The sequence below is a fragment of the Phytophthora ramorum genome (assembly GCF_020800215.1).
Source record: "Phytophthora ramorum isolate Pr-102 chromosome Unknown Phyram_PR-102_s0002, whole genome shotgun sequence".
Classification (NCBI taxonomy): domain Eukaryota; phylum Oomycota; class Peronosporomycetes; order Peronosporales; family Peronosporaceae; genus Phytophthora; species Phytophthora ramorum.
The window spans coordinates 3,450,203-3,467,842 of NW_027150648.1; the positions used below are offsets into that span (position 1 = coordinate 3,450,203).

The following is a 17,640-nucleotide window of genomic DNA, read 5'->3' on the forward strand; positions in this document are numbered from 1 at the left end:
TGATACTCTGTACTAGTACCTCACACTAATGTCTTCTTCTCGCTTCGCACAGACGTCACGCTCATTGCAGCCCAAGTGGACACCGTGCTAGATTTGAACGAACGTATCCGTCCAGGCATTGGAAACTTCATGCAGCGCTACTGGAACGTCCACCCCGACTCTGGTGCTCCTTGATACACCTACGAGGTTCCATACATGAACTATTCCATTCACAGGGGTGAACCCGGAGCCGAGAAGAGATACCAACACTATACAAGAATCCCCTTCAGTAGGTGTATCGTATCACGGCAATTTTCAGCGAAGACTGCATCTCTTCCAACAGCATTGCTCCACTCGCTGCTGTCGTGCAGTACAAATAACTGTCCTGCCACTACTCCGTAAAACCAAACCACACTACGTAGTAGTTTGACGCTAGGATCAGGCACTTTTTGTGTATTGTTATTTTTCAAGGTCGTAGAGGTAGTTGTACTCTATGAGGACGTGCTAGGCAGCGCCGAAACTAGGTGAGTGCGGTTGGCTTCACAAGAAGTCTCCACCACCGCAAGCCCGTCGCTGCCATTTAAGCGTGCGCAACGTTCTGTGTCGCCGCGAGTGTGCTACACGTCCCGCCAATGCGCCATCATTGGAGCCTGTCGGTGCCGGCAGACGACGTCTACAGCTCCTTGAACTGGTGCACGTCCAGGCTCTCCTGGCCGTTCTCCAGCAGCGCGATCAAAGCACCGGCGAACGCCTTGTACTCCGGGTTCTCACGGTGGTGCGCCACGCTCTGTTCAGTAGTATCGCCGCATGAGCATTGAGCAGAAACAAACAAAACAGGCAACAAGGTCAGTCGCAAGTCACGTCTCGACCGAGACCGAGACCGAGCACCTAGTGCACGGTATCACTGTAATGGAGCGGGAGTGATCGGTAGTGTACGTACGCTCTCCTGGTCGTAGCGCTCGATGATGGTCCACTTGCGCGCGTCGCTGGTGTTCTGCATGGGGTGCCAGCCGATGACGCCGGCATCCTTGGAGTAGGTCTGCGAGGCCTCGGCCAGCTTGACACGCAGCTGCTCCTCGACGTCCTTGCCATCCTTGGCGTGCAGGTTGACGACAATCGTGTAGACCATAGTTTCTTGGTGGTGGTGGTGATGGAGTGTGAAGTCGAGTGTGAATTCGAGAATGAGTGAGGAGACGGCCGCAGTTGTCCTCAAGCCGTCAAGCAGTCGTAGTCGATGCTGTGCGATGGGAGCTAGGCCTAGGACCCGTCCGTCCGTCCTGCTGGCACACCGAAGATACGTCGCTTCACTCTGCGCTCTGATAACCAGATTACGAACAGAGCGGGGAGCGAGCTTCTCGGTAATCTACCTCGGTGGCGACCGAACAGGCAACACCAGAAGGTAGACGCGAGAGATTTGTAGTGGAGATCGTCTACCGGTACGGTACTTGATCCCGGGCATGCTGCTGCTGGATATTGACGATTGAGGCATCTGTTACTTAAAATGGGTTGACTCCTGTGTCGAGGAGCTCGCGAAAGAGCAATCAGGACCGAGTGACGTGGCAGCGAGGAGGAGGCTCTGCATGATACCGTAGCCATGCCATTTTAATCAAAGTTGAAGCCTTTGACGTATGACGGCGACTGCCAGTATTTAACAGCGAGCAGTCGGCTATTGTGTCTGCTGTTCCGGTCTACTGATTCTCTGCTACCGTTGCTCAGACCAAGGTTAGCTTAAATGTTATTGAGTGCATGTATAGTGAGCGTACCCGTGTGCATGCCAAGACAATGAACATGTGTATACTCTCCCCCATTTCTCCCAAATACGACGACTCGAAAGCAGGGTTAGTAAACTAGAAGCAGAATCTAAACATACGAAGTACTGCACGGGTTCTAGTCTAGAGTCTACAGTTAGGGGCCACCTTCGTCACTTGCGCGTGGATTCAAGTTTCCCGATCGTTTGCTCGTCACCGAGCATCCAGCTTTAAAAGGGAGAGATATCCCTTGCTGGTGCTCGAGTTTGGCATTGACTTAATCGTCTTGACGATCCCTTTTCGCAAACCCTGCGGGTAACGAGCAAAGCTCTATAAACGTGAACATCCACCTGCCGCCGGATCGGTGGCCGATTGCCTCGCCAGCGGATGTTTGACAGCCGACAGCCGACAGTCGACAGCCGACAGACCGAACGTGGATTACCGAGAAGCTCGCTCCCCGCTCTGTTCGTAATCTGGTTATCAGAGCGCAGAGTGAAGCGACGTATCTTCGGTGTGCCAGCAGGACGGACGGACGGGTCCTAGGCCTAGCTCCCATCGCACAGCATCGACTACGACTGCTTGACGGCTTGAGGACAACTGCGGCCGTCTCCTCACTCATTCTCGAATTCACACTCGACTTCACACTCCATCACCACCACCACCAAGAAACTATGGTCTACACGATTGTCGTCAACCTGCACGCCAAGGATGGCAAGGACGTCGAGGAGCAGCTGCGTGTCAAGCTGGCCGAGGCCTCGCAGACCTACTCCAAGGATGCCGGCGTCATCGGCTGGCACCCCATGCAGAACACCAGCGACGCGCGCAAGTGGACCATCATCGAGCGCTACGACCAGGAGAGCGTACGTACACTACCGATCACTCCCGCTCCATTACAGTGATACCGTGCACTAGGTGCTCGGTCTCGGTCTCGGTCGAGACGTGACTTGCGACTGACCTTGTTGCCTGTTTTGTTTGTTTCTGCTCAATGCTCATGCGGCGATACTACTGAACAGAGCGTGGTGCACCACCGTGAGAACCCGGAGTACAAGGCGTTCGCCGGTGCTTTGATCGCGCTGCTGGAGAACGGCCAGGAGAGCCTGGACGTGCACCAGTTCAAGGAGCTGTAGACGTCGTCTGCCGGCACCGACAGGCTCCAATGATGGCGCATTGGCGGGACGTGTAGCACACTCGCGGCGACACAGAACGTTGCGCACGCTTAAATGGCAGCGACGGGCTTGCGGTGGTGGAGACTTCTTGTGAAGCCAACCGCACTCACCTAGTTTCGGCGCTGCCTAGCACGTCCTCATAGAGTACAACTACCTCTACGACCTTGAAAAATAACAATACACAAAAAAGTGCCTGATCCTAGCGTCAAACTACTACGTAGTGTGGTTTGGTTTTACGGAGTAGTGGCAGGACAGTTATTTGTACTGCACGACAGCAGCGAGTGGAGCAATGCTGTTGGAAGAGATGCAGTCTTCGCTGAAAATTGCCGTGATACGATACACCTACTGGAGGGGATTCTTGTATAGTGTTGGTATCTCTTCTCGGCTCCGGGTTCACCCCTGTGAATGGAATAGTTCATGTACGGAACCTCGTATGTGTATCAAGGAGCACCAGAGTCGGAGTGGACGTTCCAGTAGCGCTGCATGAAGTTTCCAATGCCTGGACGGATACGTTCGTTCAAATCTAGCACGGTGTCCACTTGGGCTGCAATGAGCGTGACGTCTGTGTGGAGCAAGAAGATGTTAGTATGAGGAGACTAATTTGCTGGATAGGTACGGTTGATTCCGGACGCCCACCTGGGAAGTGCCTGAACACGTTCTGGAGACCCTCAAAGGAGCTGATGACCGTCACAAAATAAATACTTTTTGGCGCGATGTTCCTCTCATGTACCAGGTGGTGCAGTACTGCGCATGCCTCATTTCCTGTGGCGCACTTGATGTCAAGGAGTAGCACAGCCTGGTGAGAACTAACACACGGTAGCTGTGCGTGTAGGATCGGTGGTGTAGTGAGGTCCTTTGTATCGTCTCCTGTTGCCCTGGTTTCAATTGTGATCACGCCGGTGGGCGATGTCGGACTGATCGTCGAGAAGGCACGAAGCAGCACCATGCCCTTGTCCTCCATTGAGACGCCGCAAATGTCCCGCTCATCGAGCGACTTTGCTGCGTGGCATACGTCTCCAAATTGATTCTTGACCTGAATGTCTTCATGGGGTAAGCAAGTTAGCGCCTCCTCAATCAGCAGACGCACCAAGCGCGTAGCTCGCTGCTGGAACACTACTGTGCTGATGCTTTCGTCTCGTAGAGCGGCGACCAAGTTCCTGCAAGGATACGAGTATGCAGACGCCTCGTGAACGAGGAATGCCCTGGATGTCACTGGGCTGCTCACTCGTTCCTTGAAATGAGACTGTCGGCCGGGTCGCTGTTCACCCTCTTCTTTCTGCTGGAATTGATAATGGTGGTGTTGCAGATTCTCCGCCTGATGGTCCTGAGAAGAGTTTCCGTGATCCGAAGCTTCAGCGGAAGGTAGGGTGGTGTCTTGGTAGGGTCCGTCCTCGTTCAGCTCCAGCGTAGATTCCCTCATCGCTGAATCTACGTTGTCATCGCGTGGGGTTCCCTCTGCATGAATCGATATCGTGGACACGTCAGGGTAGATGACTTCAGATACAGCAATGCTCGCTTCGGCATTTGTTGAGGGCCGGGGCACTAGCCGTGGATTCGCCTTCTTGTTGCGCGCCTTCTTCGGGTGCTTGGATTCAGAGTTACGGCTCCCCCGAGTAAGCACCTCCCACCGATTCTTGTAGAGGTTGCAGATCGCAGCTCGGCTAACGTTGAACTCCCTTGCAAGTGCCACTTGCTTTTCGCCACCGTCGATCCGCGTTATGACCTCTCGGCGGTCGGCCTCGCTAAGGTACCTTGATGTGCGCTCTCGTCGGGGTGTAGCCGTCTGGGATTGTGACGCGAAATAACTGGTGGTCTCGATGCCCGATCTGTCGCCATCTTGCGAGGACGCTGTAGACGAAAATGAACTCCCCTCGGGAGTGATGACAGGGCTAGCCGCCTGTCCTTGAGATTGATAAATACTGTCGAGCCGCGAGAAAGACACCACCTTTGAACCCTTGGTGTTCGTTGAGAGTTCGACTGGGGTTTGCTTCCTCTTGCGCTGATCGTGCTTAGGCTGCTGGGGAGTCGGAGGGCAAGAACTTACTGCTGAAAACGCACCTTCGATGCTGTTTCGTCGTTTCTTCATTGCCATGGTACTGCTGGGGCCGGTGGTGGTCATGCTGACAGCAGGCGTGTCGGAAGACAGTGCTGGGAGGTAGGACGAAAGCTGAGGGAGTGCAGTTCGAGACGGCTCCATAGTGCCAACTTCTTCCTAACCGAGATGGACACCACGCTTTTCGTGGGGTGAATGCGTGGATGGGTTCGAAAACGAGAGTGAGTGAAGCGCGTTGGACCTCTCTCCTGTCGGTTTGTGCGGCGGTTCTTCTCTGCTCGATACGGGAATACGCGTCACGCATCGAGTTGACCGGCAGGGTTGAGAAGGGCCTTTGGTATGTGTGGCCAAAGCGTCCCTAGATTAACGGCATCATTCGTGCGTGAGTTTACCGGTACTGTCGTCGCGGGCTCCGTTTTCTCCCGGGGCCCTTCTGCAGCTCTGCAGTATGTAAACATTGATGCGTGCGCAGCTACGCATCGTGATCGGAGAATCCGGTTCACCACCACAGATGGTTGCAGTTGCTAGTCGAAGGCGTCCGTCACTTAAAATCTTCCGCCACTGCCTTGTCGCCGCCGTCAAGCCCAGGAATTAACGGTGCTTCCTAGCGAAATGGTGCTGCAATGCATTTCTTTTGGCTGGGGCGAAGGCCGGCATAAAGGACTTTCAAAGCCGAACTTGGCTCTCGCGATGCAGCCGTGCAAGACAAAGAAGCTGCTGCGCATTGAAGTTAACACGTTGATTGTGCTGCCACTGCAAGTTTGCTCGGCATCCCAACACAATCATAATCGTGGACCATCTCTTTCGCAACTGGATTTATAACGCCGAGCTCCCGCGGAGCACCGTTGCCGTGGTTGCTCACGAGGCGCATCAGTAAGCGCTTTCAGTCAGTCAGCGTGGTGGCAAGTGAAGTTTCATTTCTCCTGTTTTGGTGGTCTTCCAAGTGATTCATGTATGCCTGTTTAAAAGCTGAATTTACAACTTTGTTGGCCACCTCGGTGCAACAGCTCCTTCCAGTTAGGTACATGTACGCATATCATCTTCCCGCTGCAACTTGCAGCGCAGTACAAGTGCAACCTGCGTACGCACTGTATGTTATCGGGGAACCTTTTCGCTCCGGTCGCGCCGGTTGATGTTGCTGCAGTCGTCCAGCACTTCGTGGCAGGAGCCGTTCTAATCTGCTTGCTGCAACCACACATGTCGAGCGGCCGACAAGGCTGCGACTCAGGCATGCACGGACCAAGGATCTACTTGTTGCAGCTTGTGGCTCCAGACAGCTGCGTGGTAAAGTTTACCGGGTAAACTTCATTGCATCGTCACCGCGTTTCCTCTATCACCGTACAACGCGTGTACTAAGTTTGACTTTCGTTCTGTAGTAAAGTTTGTATCCGTGTTGGTGTGTGCCTTCGATCATTCTTCCATATGATACGGAGAAAAAAGCGAGCAAAGCATGATTCACCCACACAAATTAGTTTTTGATGCGTCATAGGTCTTCCAACTATACTCTCTGCATACCAGAGCAAGCGACCCCCTTTAATATTCGTCTAATACACGTACGAATCTGTCACACCATTGCAGCAAAATGAACACGTTGCCGTTGCAGGAGCTTGGCAGCTTCTTGATCACCACCGCATCGACACATCCGGGACGCAATGAGCACAAAGACAACGGTAGCTGCCATGCCTCCAACAATGATGGCGGCCGAAGCATACAACAACGATCCGGCCGACGACGAGATTGAAAGCTGGGTGGGAGAAGAACCTTTCGACTTTGCCGTCTCAGTTGATGCCACACAGGCATCGTAGTCTGCAACCGTAGACCACCAATACAACGAGCACAGCCATTCAGCCTGACATGTGGCTCCCATGCATGACGACTGGAGCCGTGACTGAGCCTTCGAGTTGTAGTAGTACTGCTCAAGCAGTTGTGCGTTTGCCGCCGCACGCTCCACGAAGCTGGTGATCTCAGAAGTATTCAGCGAACTAACGTCGTATTCTGTACTCGCCTTGAAGAGCGGCTTCCAGTCGACGTTTTGAGTAGCGGAAGAGATGTTGCCACCGTAGACCGCGAAGTCGAGAATGTCGTACGTGGAGGCATCGTAGTCCCAGATCATGAACGCTGGGTTGTTCAGAAAGATCGGCGAAATTGCCGCTACCATGAACAGCGGCACGAGATCCGAGCTGTCTCCGTAGTCTTCGTCGGCCGTCATCCCGTTCTTCTCAAACAGTGCATCCTGGCTGCTGGAAAGCGGCAATCGGAACTCGATGCTGTGCACGTGACCGAAGAATTGCGCCTTGATGACATCCGTGAATTCGTTGACAATCTGCTTGTACGTTTTGATATACGTCTCGTTCCACATTGGTGCGCCACTGTAGGAATCAATAATTGGTGGGATGTGGCCAACGATGTAGGCTAGCTTGCCGCTAGTGCGCAATTCTGCCAACGAGGCATTCAGCCACTCAAACTGTTCGAACGGATCCGGCATGTTTGACGTATCCGGCAGGTGGCTCGGCTGCAAAGACAACAAACCTGTCAGTCATATAAAATGCAGGCAAAAATTGCTGAAAACTCACCGAGTAAGGCAGAGTGTTCAAGGTGATCACGATGAGGTTTTCGTCTAGGGCGTACGCTAAATACCCGCGGTGATTGAACCAGTCGAGGTTTGACGACGACATGGTGTCTTCCCATGCTCCTGAAATGAGTGCGATCGATGGATTCTCCTCTGTCTCGGGGTCCGTCACATTCATGGTGTAGTCAGGACCTAACATCACCAGAAGTCAGTTTTCCACTCTGCAACACCACACCGCACCCGTACGTACTTGTATCGGCGTTGCCGAGGATCGCAGTGATGTCCAGCGCCGTGCCGTTGTCCGCTGCGGAATAATATTTCGCCATAATCTCGACGTTCTTCTCCACCGCTGCAGCAAGGTATTCACCCGACAGCTCGCCGTGCACCACGTGGTCCCCCGTATACAGGAAGAAATCCGGGTCGGGCAGCGCCTTTTTGGCGTAGTCCAGCGCAGACACCAAGAGACTGATGGGCGCGTCGTCACCATAGACAGCAGGGATAGTCTCTGAGTCGCTGTCGTTCAGCGATTCGGAGATGTTGAGATGCACGTCCGAAAAGTGCAAAATGTGTCGGACCGTCACGACCACGGACTCGTTGGTGGCGCTTGTGGCGTTGTCATGATCCGACTCAGCCAACGTAGTAAAGTCAACGGACGCAGTTGAAGTCGTTGAAGCGAAGAGTCCGAGCGTCACGGATGCCATCAAACAAGCGCAACGCATGGGCGTCGAAGGGGCTTGCACTTGTTGGTGGATTTGTTGGAATGAAATCATGTCGACAAGGATCGCGTGCCGAGTGCTGGCGTCGTCTTAAGACTTGGCCGTAGAAAGTCAGGCAACTGTGATACAGTCGATCCGCCATGCCAACGTTGCCATCGATGCCGCCAGCACTTTCGGGCGCCACGTAAAGTGCGGTTTCCCGCAAAAAGTACGATCCACGCTGATTCGCCGAAAAACTCATATATCCCGTCTTGGCATTGGATGATAATTGCACCTTGAAATTGTTGGCTGGCGCTCCTCGATTTTTGCTCCTGGCCATACATCCGGGCGATTCATTTCTCAAAGAGGCAAACAGAGATGGCGAAGGTTACCCAAAAGACCGCGGCCGGCAAGTCGGCTGCCAAGCTCTCCAAGAAGGTGATCAAGGGCTCGCACGGCAAGGTGCTCAAGATCCGCACCAAGGTGCACTTCTACAAGCCCAAGACCCTGCAGCTGGCGCGCGCCCCTCGCTACGCGCGCAAGTCGGTGCCGTCGCGCAACAAGCTCGACAAGTACCGCATCATCAAGGCCCCGCTCACGACCGAGTCGGCCATGAAGAAGATCGAGGACAACAACACGCTCGTCTTCCTGGTGGACCTCCTGGCCAACAAGCGTCAGATCAAGGATGCCGTCAAGCAGCTGTACGACATCAAGGTCGCCAAGGTCAACACGCTCATCAGGTACACCACATCGTGTCGAGCTCTTAGTTGCAGGGACGGAGGGACCAGTCGGAACCCCCTTAAGTTGCTGCTGCCGTAGTCCTGATAGGGAAGTGCGGTGGCGTGGTTTTGAGGGGCGGCGTTGTGTTAGGCGACGCCGCCCTTCGTCCCAAGACTGGATTGTAGGATGATCTGGAGCATCGTGTGCTGATGGTGTGAATTATGTTGTTGTTGTTGTTGTAATATTGCAGACCCGATGGCCAGAAGAAGGCGTACGTGCGCCTGACCGCTGACTACGACGCTTTGGACGTGGCCAACCGCATTGGCGTGATCTAAGCTGTCTAGCTGTCTAGCTGTCTAGCCGTGACGCGGATCGCTCTTTGCCATCTTGAAGAAATAAGAATAATACACGGCCGTCGCATTCTTGCCGAAAGGGTGAGGGAGCGGGCCTGCGTATGCTAAAATACCTTTGTGTGTTCATCGCGTGGATGGTCTGGGTGGTTGGTGTGAACTGTATCGACATCAAATACGCAGGTAAAGAGCAGGCAAGCTAGGTGTAGTTCTATTCCGCTAATCAGTCGTGCAACACGCAGCTATAGCTCCATCACTTTGCCAATTTTGAGGCGCTTGGTGAAAGAGCGGTGATATCTTCAGCTGCTGCTTACTGGAAGATCTTTATTGTACTGTCCGCACCGCCAGTCGCGATGAAGTTGCGCGACGGGTGATAACTCACTGCGTGCACTGCTTCTCCCATCTTTGGCCGGTGCGCCTAGAAACAACCACAATAGTGTTAGTCGTCACACCACTGAAGCCCAGTAATTGCAACACAACGCACCGTTTGTTCAAATACGCAATGCCGGTCCCCAACGGACCAAACACGCAAGGAACCATCATGGCCTGAAGCATGGTGCAACAAGTAATTCATCAATAAATGGGCGACACCGCATCATAAGTGGAACTTAAAGCCACGTACCTCCAGAAGCAAGATAGAGCCCCGCGGCGTCGATCGAAAGAGATGTGACGGTGTCTTGGTGAGCCGTAAGAGACCCAACGCATTCGCCTGCTCGCATGTCATACATTCGGATTTTTCGGTCTTGGTGGGCTGCAATAGCAATCGGCATGGTAGGGTGCACGGCCAACTTAAAAATGCAATAGCAGAAAAACAGTTAGATACTACAATGTCGACCCAGAATGGGAAAGCAGGTAGATCGAACCTTGTTCACCTGGCCCCCTCGTCCCTTGGTGTCAACGTCGATCGCCCGTGTAAGCTGAATTACGCGCTCAGCAGCGTAGTCGAACTGGGCAATTGCACCATTTGTGTAGCCAACCACGCACGTCTTCGGATCCGGTAGCATCGAACACACCGAAGTAGGTATCAAAGAACCACGGACGTGGGGACCTGTTTATTGCCAGCGCAATTACACGTAGGAGCAACAAATTAGTTCACCAGCTTGCTTCTCATAACCTTCGTCAATCATTATCTATGAGCAACAAAGACTTCAGCTTACCAGTTCCGTTCGTGTTGGTTTTAGTGGCGCACCGCAATTCACCCTGGAAATTGAGCTCTGTCGTGTCAAAGCAAGCAAACATGGGGGTTAGCAACGCCAAAAAAGCTGCGAAAAGTATTGTGGTAATGTGCAGTGACATACCTGACGTAACGCCCCACATCCGAACGACGCCATCTGCTCCGGCCGAGAACAAAGCGTTTGATAGTGGATGTGCGTGCAAGTCCCAAATTGCGTCGTCATGCGCATCCTTGATAGAATGCAGTTTCATGTCTTCATACTCTCCGTACGTGTACGGTTCAGGTTTATCGCTTTCTGTGCTCGGCAGCTGGAACAAGTGCAATGCTCCATCGCGCCCAGCAGAAGCGAATGCACCTGCTCGTCCAGGCGGGCAATCCGGGTAATTCTCCGTACTGAACACAGCCAACGCCAGCACACTTTGCGTATGCGTCCGCATTGTCACGAGTGAGTCCACCTCAGTCGCCCGCTGCGATGGCGGACCATTAGCCACACTCGATAGGCTCCACACCTTCACGGTGCAATCTTCACTACCGGACACCAACAGCGGCTCTGTCGGATGGAATGCAAGCGCCCGCACTCCGTCCTGTAAAAAAAGTAACAGTACCAGCAGCATTTTGAGCCCATCATTCAGAATCACAGCAAAAAACGATATCTCCGTACCATGTGTCCCGACAACTTTAGCTTCAGCTTGTGTGGTCGGTAAGATCCCTTCGGTGCAAGCGGGATTACAACAGGTTTGAGCGGCTTTGCAGTCTCAACAGTACCTACAAAAAAATTGCAGCAAGCTGTCAGCAAATTGCAGCCCACCACAAAATTCAAACCGTCCACGTACGTTCCACTTCCCGTCCTGAGCCGGACGCGGTCCTGTTCATCTCTCGCTCTACTTCGCGTCCTGAACCTGAGGTCGACCTGGTCATTTCCCGCTCCACCTCTCGGCCGGAGGCTGTCCTGCTCAGCTCGCGCTCTACCTCGCGTCCGGACGCCGTCCTGGACATCATCCGGGGCCGCGAGATTTCCGTGCCCTTGCCCTGAGAGTTCTTGGGCGTGTTGGCTGCACTCTTGCTCCTACTATCTGTTCTATATAGACTGTACGCCTTGGGACTACCCGCGGGCGACGGCGCTGGCGACGGCTGCTGCTCAACGGTGCGCGCTGACTTGGAGCGCTCCGTGGAGCGGGAGACTGTCACGCCGCGCGAGATCTCGGCACTCTCGGAGCGGGGTTTGGTGGCCGGACCCCCCGCGCTGCTGACCGCGGCGGGAGACGCTAAGTAGCGGCCGCGCTCCTGACGCAGCGCGAACTCGAGCATCTTGACGCGCAGCATGGCGTCCTTGTAGGCCTGCTCCTGCTCGCCGCGCTGGTCCTCGAGCTCGCGCACGTGCTGCTGCAGCTTCTGGCGCTCCTCGTTCCACTGCGCCTCGTCGCTAGCCACGACCGCGAACTGCCGCTGCAGGTAGCGCAGCGCCGCGTCCACGCTCTCCATGTCCGCTGCAAGTTTCTTCTGGCACTGCAAAAGTCCCCCTTGACGCCTGCTTGTGCTGCTGCCACCGAATCGAGCGACTTTAAAACCTCAGAACCTCGGTCTGTACTTGAAGTGGACGACCGGTACATACTATACCACCGACTACAGCTGTCTGTGTAAGTACACACCACCCTCACCTCCACAAACACTCTTCGAGTGCGCACTCGCGCGGCGCCATGTTCGAGACGCTGGTGACGGGGCTGCTGACGAGCGCGCTGGGCAACTACATCGAACCCAAGTGCTTCAGCAGCGACAAAATCAATGTGGCGGTTTGGTCGGGCTACGTGGTGCTCACGGAGCTCGAGGTGAAGCCCGAGGTGGTGGCGGACCTGCCGGCCGTGCGGCTCGTGCGCGGCCTCGTGGGCTCCATCGAGCTCAAGATTCCGTGGAACCGCCTGCAGTCCGACTCGGTGGTGGCCACCGTTGATGACGTGTACCTGCTGCTGCGCACGGAGGACGACATTGATGCCGTCATGCGCGCCATGGACGAGTTCACGCTCAAGAAGAAGCTGCTGGAGGAGCTGTACGTTCAGGCCAAGCGACAGGAGGACGCGGCCGCCAGCTCCGAGGATGGGTTCACCGCTAGACTCGTGAACAAGATCATAGACAACCTGGAGCTGCACATCCGACGCATCCACGTCCGCGTGGAGGACCACAGTTCGGGGGATCACCCCTTCGCCATGGGGATCACGATTGAGTCGGTGCACGTGCAGTCGACCAATTCCAATTGGCAGCCGTCGTACGTGGACACGTCCAAGAGCAACGAGCCGAGGATCTTCAAGATCGTGGAGCTCAACCACTTGAGCGTGTACTGTAACCCGGACTGCGAGCTGCAGCGAGATCGACCGTTGAACTTTGAAACGTGCTCGGCCGAGCAGTTCTCCAGCGCCTTTAGTCGCGCCATCCCCAAACGCTTTGACGAAAGGCATTACCACCACATGCAGCTGTACCCGTCACAGCAGCAGCATCACTTTCTGCTCAAACCGATTGACGCGAGCGCGCGTCTGATTGTGAATCGAGACGTATTTGACGCGAATGTGCCCAAGTTTGAGGTCGATGTGAATATTTCGGAGGTGGCGTTTCGCTTGGAGGAGTCTCAGTATTGTGATATACTGTATCTTGCATCGGCGCTGCAGATCCCGGAGCACTACACGAAGTACCAGCGGTATCGCAAATTTAGGCCCCGGGCTGCAGTGTTTGATGAGCCTGCGGACTGGTGGAAATATGCCATCACATCGGTGCAAGAGGATCTGAAAACAAAAAAGCAGCAATGGACATGGGGTTTTATGAAGGATCGGCGCGAGGATCGCAAGCATTACGTGAGCTTATGGCACCAGAAATCTCGTTTGCTGCTGGAGCTTACAAATGTTGATTACGTGCTCTCTGATAGTGAAGATAATGATGAAGCTGCAGATGAAAGTGACGTGCGGGAAGGAATTGGTTCATCTCCGCTGGATCACGCTAATGTGCCCAAGCTCTCATCTTTGGAAATTGATTTCGGGCTGGAAGAAATCGAACGACGTCGGAGTGTGGAGGATGTGCTATTCTTCCGTTACCTAGGTGATCTCGAAGTCCGGAAGTTCCAGGCTTCCCGAGCGCCTCGTGTGCGACGTCGGTTGCCGACGCCCCCACCGCACAAATCATCAGCATTTTCAGATTCTGAATCGGTGGATACAGAAGTCACTGAGTCTAGCGTGCCTGCCGAGGTGCGGTATCGATCGTGGGGCGCATGGATGTTTGGTTGGACGTCGAAACTTGCAACTCCAACCCCTGATGGAGAATCTAGTCAAACCCCCCATCGTATTATTCCAGAAGTGGAGCTTCGTGAGCTTTTTAAAATCTTAGAGGAACCGTCTCGACGGTCGAAGAAACGAAATCATAAGCATCGTGACGCTGGTGGGAAAGATGACGCTTCTGACAATGAGTCTCAAACAGAGCTAAGCGAACTTTATCGCGTTACAGTATCGTTGCAGAGGGGCTCACTGACACTAGCTAGCGATCCAGAAACTAACAAAACGCTGCTTCGCAATGACCCTAGCTACGGGCGGAAGTATGCTCCAACCGAATTCCTGCTTGGAACATTTTCTCAACTGCAAGTGGCTGCTGTAGGAAGGGACGAAACAGTGGTGGTGGATGTATCGTTGCAGTCCATTGAAGCGTTTGATGAAAGCGCTGAAAGCTCGGCATTTTCCCGCCTTCTGAGCAGAAAGCAGACTATACGTCCTACAGGTGATACAGATGACGTCAATGTTAACAAACTCTCTGGTGTCGTGTTTTTGATGAGCTATGAAATGAATCCACCAAACTCAAGCGCGGATGCGTCGTTATTTGTTCACATGGAACCACTAGAAATTGTGTTCTCGCCAACAGCACGATGTTGGGGCCGTTTGGCAAAGTTCATGGATACTCCTGCGAATTTGGGGCTGTGGGAGGAGCTCGAAGTCGCTTCATTCAACGACATCGTTAATTTAAAAGCGAGAACAGAAGCTAAACTGGATTACGTGATGGAGAACCGAATTGCACTCGCTGTGGATCTCCGTATTCAAGCACCAGTTCTCATTATTCCAGAGAGCGACACGGACTACAATTGCGCACGGCTCGTTGTTGATCTGGGACGAATTAACTTTCGAACCAATCGCCTCAGTCAAATGGACAGTGAGAGCATAAGTTTGGGTTCGACTGGTGGACCACCGTCGAACAGATCTGCACCGGGGTCACTTGCAGTCCAGAGCCCGTCCCATTTTCGGGGCGTGAACCCGAATACGTCTTTTGTTCAGCAGCTTTATGATGAAGCGGAGAGAGGAGAGGGGGCGATCCGCTGGAAAGAAGAATTCTACGACAAATTCAGCCTCTCAATAGCAAATATTCATGTTCTGTTGATTCCGTACGGGAAGACAAGCCGAGTTCAAGACGATGATACAGGAAGCAGTGGTTTGAACTATCCGTCTGTGTCCCTCCCGCCGTATCTTACCGATATCTATGACGAAGAGCAAGAATACGAACTGGTCGAGCGCTTCAACATCAACGTCACCGTCCGCATGTCGATTCTACCCCTTGATGCGACGTTAACGAGGTTTTACGTTCATGCAGATCTCCCTGCACTAACGTTTAATCTGTCTCTCGAGAAGTACTTCCAGTTGGTTGCCTTGGCGGATCGATTTAGTGTGGCAAATGCCGAGGCACCGAAACAAACGCGCAAATACTCAGATGGAGATTTTTACTCCCCAGACGGTGCGTACGGAAATGCTGATATTGGTGTGGCAGATTCCAATGATAGGTATGAAGCTATGAGAAGGGGAAGCTTTCTCAGCACGTCCGCATTGAAAAAGTTCATGCTTAACGATAACGAAAGCGCCGGACCTCTCTCGGCAGCCGGTGCGCTACCTGATGACCCAGGGGATTCTGATGGAAACTCGAGTGTTGAAAGTGATGATACGTGGTTTAGTATCACGAGCGGTAACCTAGATGTGAGTGCATCGACACAGAGTGGTGATATCACTGGCGAACTGGAGTGCGACCTCTCTCTATCTGATATTATTGATGCAGTAGGGACGGAGGACCACATAAGTGTGAGCACACGTCCTGAGAGAAGGCCTCGAAAGAGACTGCGACCATATACCCCAGGCGGAACTACTAAGCTGCTAGATCGAAGGCTTATGGTCTGCTCCTTCACGGTTCCTTTAATTTCGGTGCAGTTAAAGAAGCCGCGGTCTTCGGTAGTATCTTCGTATGCTTCATACCGTTACGATACGAGCGATTTTAATGACGACCCTACAGACAACAGCACGATTTTGGTGAAGCTACAAGGGTTTCGTATTCGAGTGGGACAAAAAACTTTGTCAACCCAAGTAAATGTGAGCCTTATGTCGCTCGAAGTTGAAGACTTTCTAGATGCCAGTGGACGCTCGACGCAGTATCTGTTATTTTCGTGCCCGACTATCGCGGCACCGTTCTCAATCAAAACTCCGCTGCGCCGTGGGGGGAAAGTTCCTGGTTATTCTGCCCAACGCAAGCGACTAAACAGGCAACGCGAACGAGTGATTTCTTTCCAAGTTGGTGGCCCAAAAAGCAATGATGGATCTAGATCGAAAGTCTTCGCACCACCAGAGACGCTGTTAGAACTTGGTTTCAACTCATTGAATGACAAAAAAACTGGAAAAGAGGTGTTGCGGGACGTGGATCTGCAACTTGGATCGGTGCAGTTTAACTTTGACCAGTCATATGTCTGCTCTTTGCTGGAGCTGTTTGAAGAATCATCTTCACAACTTGCACTGGTTCCAACTTCTTCACAAGGTGTTAGTGGTGACATTATGAACGCTGACGCCGATGATGACCAACCTCCCCCTTTCGAGCTCACTCCCACCATTAAGCACGAGTATTTGATGCCAGTAAATCTTACGGATTCTGTTCGTGCGGATTTAGAGCGCGCGAGAAGGAATTTATTTGAGCAGGCATCTGACGCTCCGAAGAACTCATCGATCGATAGTGGAAATGATGCTATTTCTGTCGCGCTAAAGCTTGGGGTCCGACTGCACTCTATTTCCTTCTGTTTTTCTGATCGTGGTGAATCGGTAGTGTCAGTGGCGATTCTCGACTCACAAATTCAGCTTGATACTACGAACCCAGGCCAGGTCAACGTGTCTGGCTTGGTTGGTGATGTGAAGGTGTTTGACTTATCTTCGAAGAAACATCAAGAGGATGGACTCGGCATCAGCGGTGCCTCGTTGCGCGGGCTTGGAGTCTCCTCTTCGGACTATATCGAAATATTTGGATTGGACAGTTCTGCTACCTTTTCGACAGACGATTCTCGGCACATTTTGAGTATAGAATGCTTGATCTCGGCAGAGTTGACATCGAAGTCACTGGCTCCTTCGGATGACGAAGAAGATATGCAGCAGCAAGGAATTAAATCGAGTGTTAGCGTGTGTGTACAACCTGTTCGATTACTGGCTCAACCGGAATTCGTGGAAAATCTGGCCAATTATGTTGTTGATGGTCCGCTTCGAACCCATTTCTTATCAAAATGTGTTACGTCGAGTGAAGGTGGTATGGAAAGGGAACACAAGCACGCAGGATCTTTAGGCTCCGAACTTCGATTAGCTCCCAGATTCTCCCCGCTTGTTGACCGTCCGCCCGAGAGTTTGACGCCGTTTTTCGATGCTGTCGATACGTCAAACAGAGAGGCGAAACAATTTAATTTTGACGAGTCAAGCCCCTGGACCCTTCTCAACCAAGATATTTCTATAAGTATTGGAGACGATGGCACACCTGAAAACCAGAGTAGCCAAGCTAATGACTCTGCAAAAGGAGACGGCGTGGCCCTGGTTCTCGCACATATTTTCAACAACTTTGACTTGGACGTCAAGCTCTTTCATCCGTGTGTTGTACTGCCATCTACACCTCTGAAAGATATTCGAGTTTCTCTTCAGTCACAACCGTACCGGGGAATTGTGTTAGACTTTGGAACGATATCTGTCACGCTACGGCGAGAATCATCGGACGCTTTGCGAGGAGCACCTGGGTGCTCGCCATACCAGACCGCTGTGATCGTTGAAAGTTTGCAGATCACTTCCCTGGCAGACCAAACTGCTATTCTCGATCGATCAGGTTTCCAGATGCGATGCAGTATACCAACGCAAATACCCAACATTGAACACAGCGATGG

At 52.9% G+C, this 17,640-nt stretch overlaps 7 protein-coding genes across 7 annotated transcripts; 3 read left to right on the forward strand and 4 right to left on the reverse strand.

Moving 5' to 3' along the window:
* Positions 1–652: 652 nt before the first annotated feature.
* On the reverse strand, positions 653–1,108 carry KRP23_2532 (uncharacterized protein; the record flags this gene model as incomplete). Its single annotated transcript, XM_067887281.1, has 2 exons — positions 653–766; positions 920–1,108. 2 exons carry the CDS (start codon positions 1,106–1,108, stop codon positions 653–655), a joined length of 303 nt encoding a protein of 100 aa, XP_067749882.1.
* A 1,290-nt stretch (positions 1,109–2,398) lies between these two features.
* On the forward strand, positions 2,399–2,854 carry KRP23_2533 (uncharacterized protein; the record flags this gene model as incomplete). The annotated part of the gene is made up of 2 exons (XM_067887282.1): positions 2,399–2,587; positions 2,741–2,854. The coding sequence occupies 2 exons, from the start codon at positions 2,399–2,401 to the stop codon at positions 2,852–2,854; spliced, it is 303 nt and encodes a 100-aa protein (XP_067749883.1).
* Positions 2,855–3,333: 479 nt separating this feature from the next.
* On the reverse strand, positions 3,334–5,090 carry KRP23_2534 (Uracil phosphoribosyltransferase; the record flags this gene model as incomplete). The annotated part of the gene is made up of 2 exons (XM_067887283.1): positions 3,334–3,455; positions 3,530–5,090. 2 exons carry the CDS (start codon positions 5,088–5,090, stop codon positions 3,334–3,336), a joined length of 1,683 nt encoding a protein of 560 aa, XP_067749884.1.
* A 1,420-nt stretch (positions 5,091–6,510) lies between these two features.
* KRP23_2535 (Sphingomyelinase phosphodiesterase D) lies at positions 6,511–8,234 on the reverse strand (the record flags this gene model as incomplete). Its single annotated transcript, XM_067887284.1, has 3 exons — positions 6,511–7,458; positions 7,520–7,707; positions 7,766–8,234. 3 exons carry the CDS (start codon positions 8,232–8,234, stop codon positions 6,511–6,513), a joined length of 1,605 nt encoding a protein of 534 aa, XP_067749885.1.
* Positions 8,235–8,588: 354 nt separating this feature from the next.
* Positions 8,589–9,265, forward strand: KRP23_2536 (60S ribosomal protein L23a; the record flags this gene model as incomplete). The annotated part of the gene is made up of 2 exons (XM_067887285.1): positions 8,589–8,950; positions 9,181–9,265. The coding sequence occupies 2 exons, from the start codon at positions 8,589–8,591 to the stop codon at positions 9,263–9,265; spliced, it is 447 nt and encodes a 148-aa protein (XP_067749886.1).
* A 325-nt stretch (positions 9,266–9,590) lies between these two features.
* On the reverse strand, positions 9,591–11,936 carry KRP23_2537 (Striatin-3; the record flags this gene model as incomplete). The annotated part of the gene is made up of 8 exons (XM_067887286.1): positions 9,591–9,698; positions 9,765–9,826; positions 9,903–10,068; positions 10,144–10,328; positions 10,438–10,494; positions 10,579–11,038; positions 11,116–11,219; positions 11,288–11,936. The coding sequence occupies 8 exons, from the start codon at positions 11,934–11,936 to the stop codon at positions 9,591–9,593; spliced, it is 1,791 nt and encodes a 596-aa protein (XP_067749887.1).
* Positions 11,937–12,151: 215 nt separating this feature from the next.
* Positions 12,152–15,542, forward strand: KRP23_2538 (putative vacuolar protein sorting-associated protein 13A; the record flags this gene model as incomplete). Its single annotated transcript, XM_067887287.1, has 2 exons — positions 12,152–15,442; positions 15,525–15,542. The coding sequence occupies 2 exons, from the start codon at positions 12,152–12,154 to the stop codon at positions 15,540–15,542; spliced, it is 3,309 nt and encodes a 1,102-aa protein (XP_067749888.1).
* Positions 15,543–17,640: the final 2,098 nt, after the last annotated feature.